We start from the raw sequence: 7,500 nt of genomic DNA on the forward strand, positions 1-7,500 counted from the left end.
CTGCCTTTCCCCTCCCCCATTCATTCGTACCAGTGTCTGCACCGCTACTGCACAGGACGATAAAGCGTCGTACCCACGATAAAGATCTTGGATGGTTTCGCTGAGGTAGGTACCACAATAGGCAGTTTTGCGTTCCCGGATAAACCGGACCGACGACTTCCATTTTCCTCCGTGCTCCGTGCACACACACACACACACGCGCGCGCGCCTACAACGGAAGGTAACCTTCTTTTCGGTCGCATCGATTCGAAGGAATCGATTTTGTTTCGCCGTGTCACTGCGGGCCGGGGGTTTGCGCCGCCATTTTGAGTGACATCTCTTGGACTCGACGTCCACCGCTTGCCACTAAGAAAGGGCTCGCAGTGGCAGGGAATGCGAACGGGAGGGGGAGGGGGGGGGGGGCAGGTGTCAATATGCCGCTTTCTGCGGCAGACCTTCGGCACTCTGTTGCCCTCCGCGCTGCAATGCCCGCCCATGCTCGATCGATTGGCTTCTACTTCCTTTGTTTCTGTCTTTCTTTCTTTCTGTTTTCCTCCTTCTCTTCCAATTCGTCTTCTGCTTGCTGCTCGGCGCTGGTCATCGGTCGTACGCGATGACACCGATACACTCATACACACATACTACTCGCAATCCCTTTTTTTTATCTGGCTTGAGGATTGCGTTCTGCGTCGTTCGTCCAGGATTGCAGGTGGTTTTTGCGGTCGCTCCATCTCCACCTGACCCCTTTTTACTATCTGCCCTAGACCGCTCCCCCTTTCTTTTACTTCCTAGTGTGGGATTTAGCCCCTCCAAAGTAGCCCTGTGTTTTGTTTGTGTGTGCGAGAGAGTGTAATGGATGGATGAGCTTGAGGCACGGAATCGACTACGACTACCAGCTCGACGTCGATTGCGATACCGTCCCGAATTGCCCCGAAAGCTAATGGCCCCCCAGGCTGGTCCAGACAAGGTTCTCTCGGTGGTCGGCTGGTGATGTGGCAGTGGCAGTCGGTGCAATCGGTAGCCGGCTGCGTGCCAGAGTCCATTTTTTCGTCTTCCTCTTTTTCGACAGGGGTTGGAATGGCTACGGCCCCAGAAAACACTTCCGGCGGCGGAACGGCGGGGTGTTTCTGCGGTGGAGTCCATAAATCTGCCACGCCTTCTCCAACCATCATCACTCGTGGGGTCGACTGCATGACGGTCCTGTGGACCTGTGGGTCCCCATTCCCCCTTCTCAAACCGGTAGTGCGACAAAGACTACCTCCGAGCTGTCATAAATCATGGAATCAATCATGCATTCACTACGGCAGCAGCAGCAGCAACAACAATAGCAAAAACAAGGAATAGGGAACATCCTGCACAGGAAAGCTCACACACACACACAGAAGTCCTGAGTCTGAAGAGTATGACGTGGCACAAATGATGTCACTTGGGGAACGACGACGGGAGTACCAGCGAAGCGACCTGCCAGCCAGCCATACGGGATTGTCAATCCAAGAGATGCAATCACAGCCACACACCAGCCTCTCCTCCCGCAGCAGTGCCTTTCGGTGTGCGGTACGCAACAACCAGAGTAAACCGCAGTGCACAGCAGCGCATTAGCTAGCTATTAGAAGGTAGAAAAAAACCCCTTGGCCCACCATATGTCCATTGGCGCAATTGGGGGCGAGGAATAGGCTCGGGTGGGGGAGCGTGTACTGCTGTACAACTGATTGACGGACGTTACCTTAACTGAGCTTACCGGAGTTTTCAGACCATCGACACTCGCCATACAGCGCCACAATGTATGTCGCACCTGGAATCCCGGGTTTAGTCGGCTCCCAGGCGAGGAGGGGGGAGGTGAGGGAGGTCGTTCCAGTTTAGGACGCAATTTAGTGAAACTGCCCAGATGACAGGACTACAGACCCTCTGCGTGTGTGTGTGTGTGTATGCGCGCATGATTGACACGAACATCCGTCACAAGGAGCACCGTCGTCGTCGTCGGCCGACCGCTGCCCCACACCATCCCCTCAATCGTAGATGGGAGTCAATCAACCGGAACCGCATCGATTGCCATGCAAAAGGTAACGTCAAACGCGTGTACCGGGTGCACGGGACAGTCGCCGGAGCAGAACGCACGAGCGTCCCTGTAATGGAGACCCCTAGACCTTAGGGGCTGGCATGTAACTGCCGCAGGATTTTACGTCTCGCACTCGCCCTTCTCTCTTTTTCTCTCTCTCTCTCTCTTTCTCTCTTTTTTTCTTTTTTTCTATTTCTCTATCTCTCTCACACACACACACCAACGACACAGGGCATTCAAATTATTAGAATGCAGAGAATGCCGCGACGATATAGGGGACGAGGACGTGCAGGAGGGTGGGGAGAGGGGGTTAGCATCTATGTAAACGTTCGCAGTGCTCTGCACGTCCCCGTCGCGTGTATCATGCGCACACTCACACACACACACACGGCCAGATCATAACCTCGCGCCGCTGAAGGTGTGCAGATCCCCCTTGCCACCTGTGTGTACGTGTGTATGTGTGTGTGTGTGCAGTCCCGGAGGTAGTCCCGGAGGACTCCTCTGCTTCTTGGGGACCGGATTCACCGACCGACCGACCGACCACCGGTGGGGATGAGGATGATTTATTGTGAATACACGGGGTGCAGGGGAGTATGGGAGGGTGACACATAAATAAACATTGCCCTTTATTAGGGGAGCGGAGGAGCGGGGCCACAGATTTCGTGGGCTCATATCAGTTACCGTAGTCGTCGGCCGCCGACCAAGACGCAAAGAGGGGACCGTGGACCGTGGACCGTGGAAGCAATCATCGCTCCCATCTCCCTCCCTCGTCGCTGCCGCTTTGGGTCGATTAGGTTACCGCGTGGAATCCTGGCGGCCATCTTGTCTCAGCGGCGCGGAGCGGTTGAGGGAGGGAGATTGCGTGCCAACCAGCCAGCCAGCTAACGATTTGCTTGCGGCATCACCACCACGGATGTCACCCTTGTTGGAGACCTCGTAAAGCATGGGTTGCATGATTAATGGTGCGGCTTCCACCTCCTTATCCTGCACCCTCACTTCCTCCTCCCTATTGTCCACACACACACACACACACAAAATCGCGCTCGCGCTCGGTGCTTTTGGTAGTCCGAGTTTGAGGTTAGAGCTCAAACGACAATGTTGTCACATGCCACCGAAACACCATATTAGCCATGGGGGTTGGGGTGGTGGTAAGGGTGGGAAATCTAAATGGGGAAGATTACGCTTCATCCCCATCGTCCTCGCGAGCCTCGCATAAAGCCCACCCTCCGGCATTCCATTCCAGTAACCACCCGGCCGGCCATTACTAGCTGAAGCACTGGAACTGTCATAACCGACGCGTGGGAAGGGCATGTGCACCAGCCAGCCCTCACAGTGAGCCCCTGGGCGTGCGTGCACCTGTTCACGATTGTGATTGATGTGGCAGGCATACATCGAGCCATTTACGTACACTCGCACACATACACACACACACACACGCACACACACAGCTCGGCTCGCTAACTGCTGTTAGATGCGTTAGATGCTAATAGGGAATAGGGATGACAGGGGTGCAAGGGTGAAATTTAAATAGTGGAAGTAGGGTACCCAAAGAAATTTCGGAGCTTTTCCGACTTTCCGCTCTGTCATGGCGACTCTCTCTCTCTCTCTCTCTTTCTTTTTCTCTTTTTCTCTCTCTCTATCTATCTATCTCTCTATCTATCTCTCTCGAGAAGCCCGCTGACCCCGCGAAGGGCACGGACAAAACGGTACGGAGTGGAGGTGGGAGAGGAGGCTGAGGGAAACACAAAATGGTTGCTTTTGCTTGGTCTCCCCCGTTCAAGGTGGCACTGCCCTGGCACCCTGGCCCCGCTGTGCTCATGCGCACTCGCAACGCGGGGTGGATGAACGAGAGAACGACTTCCACCCCCTTTGGTCCAACCCTCATCCCCTGCTTCCTGACCTTTTTCATTTGAGTTCGATGCGCGGCTGCGCATTAGGGCAGCTACCACGCCAGAAGCATCCCAAGCCATTCCCGTGTGCCGAGCCCCGGAGGTCCTGGTCCTCCTTACACCCCCCTTCACTTTCGCAACCCCCACTGGTTAGTTCCGTTTGGGCGACACAATGGATAACGCGCTGGTAGCCGTTGTCGCCCTTTCGAGAGCGAGTGACCAATGAGGAAGTGACCGATGAGCGCCGGGGGTTGACCAACCAGGTGTGAGCGCACCCCCCCTTGTCGGAACTGGACTGGACCAATCACCGGCTCTGGATTCCAATGCGAGATTGCGGCCTTGCAGTAAGGATCACCTAATTACGCCGCACAGTACGCCCTAATGGACCTTTTTGCACTACTGAAACCAACGAACTCGTCCCGACACGGACCACACGCTGTACGAGACTGAGGAAGTCACAGCAGCAGCAGCACCACCAAAGCAAGGCACATTGACACCCTCCCCCCCGCCGGGAGTGGAGGCGCCCGGTGCGCACTCTGTCCACTGTGCCCGGTGCACACACACTGTTTATTGTTTGTAAATATTGTTGTTTGTTCCCCCCACACCCCCACACCCCCATCCCCCATCGGCTCCCGCCAAAACCTCAACTTCCGGCAATTCCCGCTTGAGGACGACACTCGGGGGAAGGCGCAACACCGTGCCATTCCCCGGCCGCGGGCGCACACCCCCCCCCCCCCCCCCGGCTTCCGGCAACCGCAACCGACCGAGCGAGAGCGGGCGCAACAATTATTATTGGTTGCATTTCCATCTACAAAACCCCCTCACTACCCTCTCCCCCACGGTACGGGGTGGACACCGGGACACCGGGGGAGAAGCACCCCCCCAGATGCAGACAGAGGGAGAGTGCCCCGAGAGAGAGAGCGAGAGAGAGAGAGACAGTATCCCCTCATGACTGTGGGGGGCTGTGAAATTGGGTTTTGTTGGGGGTGGGGGAGGGGGTGTGAAAATACTTACGAGATCCATTGGTAGATGGCGGCCACCGTTAGATCGCCGTGCACGACCAGCGCGTACTCGATCAGCTCCGTGTAGGTGAAGGGTGGTTTTTTGGGGCTACCGAGGGGTGGAGAAAGGAAAAAAGAAATGGTCCAGTTAAGCACATCAAGTCTGCTACTGCTGCTGCTGCTGCTGCTGCTGTTCTACTCACTATTTGCCACCGCTGCTCTCGATCGTTACGTTTTCGCCAACGTTCAGATCGCCTTCCTCGATAGCGACGGCAACGTGATGCTGCTGCTGCTGCTGCTGCAGCTGCTGATCCTGGCCGGCACAGACACCACCCCCGGGTGTCGTGATCCCGGTCCCTGCTCCGGTGCCCGTGTTGGTACCATCCGCCGGGCCCCCCGTCGCCCCGTTGGCGGACAGTTTCGCTTTCTGTTTACGGTTCGAGCGTGGCGATAGGTTCGGCAGATCGTCCAGTTTGAAGTTCAGCAGCCACGACAGGTTCTTGCAGTCCTCCGGTGCCTCCGGTGTTTGTGCTGCTGTGGGGGTGGGGGGGATGAGGGTGAAAGGGATGTGATGAGCGCAAATGAGAAAGGGGGCAAAAAAAAAAACAACAACAATCTAGATTTCACAGCACACAGGTTCTGAGGGGTCACCAGACGCGAGGTCCTCCGCAGTCCTTGAGACGTCGTCGAGTTGAGTCGAGTCCTTGCTGTTGCCCTAGACCCTATGGCGTGGCCCAGGGTTAAACGGTTCAATTTCACACTCGACTGCCCACCAATTGACCTTCGCGCACCCCCGAACCGGTCACTTCCGGTAATGGTTCCACACCCCTGCCCTGTGGAATCAACGCTAACGCGTGGTGTGTCAGTGAACCGTGTCATTGGATTCTCACTCGCACAGGGAGTGCGCACGGTTAAACGGGGGCTGTCAAGGGGGTAAGCATGCAGAGCATTGTAACGCCCCCTACCCCATCCCCTGCGCCACATCGCGCGGCCATTACAGCAAGTGATGACGTCTCCCTTTTCCAGGGAGGGAGGGGAGAAGGGAATGGGAGAGAGGGGGTGACGGTCAGGTCCCTCTGAGCCACAGATGTCCCGTCAACTGTCCCGTTTCCCGGATCTCTGTTCCACTTCCGCTTGCGTGACAACAACCGAACCCTCTCGCCCGATCCATCCCCTCTACTCTCTCCCCCCACTTACACTGTAAACACACACACACTTACCGAGCCGTTCAGGTGCCTTGAGGCCGTTGGTTGGGTGTAGCGGAGGTGCTAGGTGAGGTCCGGGGCCACCACCACCACCACCGTCGTCAGCAGCGTGCTGCGGCGGACTGCCCACCGTGTCCACCGTGCTGCCGGTTGCTGGACGGGCTTCGGTAGCCTGATGGTTACCGGCGCTGCCAATCCAACCCCCACCCACCCCTGTGGAGCTCTGATTGTTGCCACCATACTGCTGTCCCGCTGGCCCATCGTACGGTTGCTGCTGGTTTGCTTGTTGATTGTTGTGGTGATGCTGCTGCTGCTGCTGCTGGTGAGAATGATGGTGATGATGATGCTGCTGCTGCTGATGATGATGATGGTGATGCTGCGGGGTGTGATGATGCTGGTGGTTGGACATTGCGACCGAAGCCACGGCCTGTAGGGGTGGAGGTGGTGGCGAGGGGAGCGTTACCGCTGCCACTGCCGCCGCCGCCGCCGCCGCCGCCGTCGGTTGCTGATGTGCTGGAGGTTGATGGTGTGGATGCAGCATCGCCTGCTGCTGATGATGGTGAGGATGGTGATGCTGCTGCTGCTGCTGCTGCTGCTGGTGATGGTGGTGATGAAGCTGTTGTTGCTGCTGCAGCACATGTTGCGAGTGTGCGTGATGCGATTGCTGCTGTTGCTGGAGTCCTGCTAGCTGTGATAGTTGCTGCTGCTGGTGTTGATGGGGATGTTGGAGGTGGTGGTGGTGTTGGTGCTGCTGCTGCTGATGTTGTTGGTGGTGATGATGCTGCTGCTGCTGCTGTTGTTGTTGTTGTTGATGATCGGCACTAAGGATGGGATAGCGGTGCTGGTGCACATCGGTCGGTACGGTCGCACCGCCGGCCGACGACTTCCGGTCGAGATCGAGCAGCTCGGCCGTGCTGGTCCACGTCGACGAGCTGATATCGGTGAGCACGACACCATTGGACGCCTGGTGCACCACGTCGCCCGAGGTGAGCAGATAGTGCTCGCTGATAGGCACCACCGTTTCCACCTCCTCCGGGCTGCCAGCATCACCACCACCACCACCACTGTCACCACCGGTTGCCTCGGTCACGTCATAGATGTAGGTCTGTGCCATATGATGATCCTGCTGCTCCTGTTGATCCTGCTGTTGCTGATGGTGCTGGTGATGGTGCTGCTGCTGGTGGTGTTGATGCTCATGTGTATCGGTGAGACTCGCGACAGTATTACTACTACCGGCGCCGCCACCGCCACCGCCGCCACCACTGCTGCTGCTGCTACTGCTTGTACTGTTGTTGTTGTTGCTGTCATTCGTACCGAGCACGTAGAACTGGCCAATACCGGATACACCGAACGCTTGACCGAAGGCCGGA

At 57.0% G+C, this 7,500-nt stretch overlaps 1 protein-coding gene across 1 annotated transcript in view; it reads right to left on the reverse strand.

The window, feature by feature from the left end:
• LOC125957804 (uncharacterized) overlaps positions 1–7,244 on the reverse strand; it is a 9,109-nt gene extending 1,865 nt beyond the window's left edge. Inside the window, exons 1-4 of the mRNA XM_049690786.1 lie at positions 6,925–7,244; positions 6,146–6,318; positions 5,129–5,459; positions 4,939–5,034 (exon numbers count right to left, since the gene is read on the reverse strand). Coding sequence (XP_049546743.1) covers positions 4,939–5,034; positions 5,129–5,459; positions 6,146–6,318; positions 6,925–7,244 — 920 coding nt within the window. The remainder of the gene's footprint in view (positions 1–4,938; positions 5,035–5,128; positions 5,460–6,145; positions 6,319–6,924) is intronic.
• Positions 7,245–7,500: the final 256 nt, after the last annotated feature.

This window comes from Anopheles darlingi, chromosome X, assembly GCF_943734745.1.
Source record: "Anopheles darlingi chromosome X, idAnoDarlMG_H_01, whole genome shotgun sequence".
Taxonomy (NCBI): Eukaryota; Metazoa; Arthropoda; class Insecta; order Diptera; family Culicidae; genus Anopheles; species Anopheles darlingi.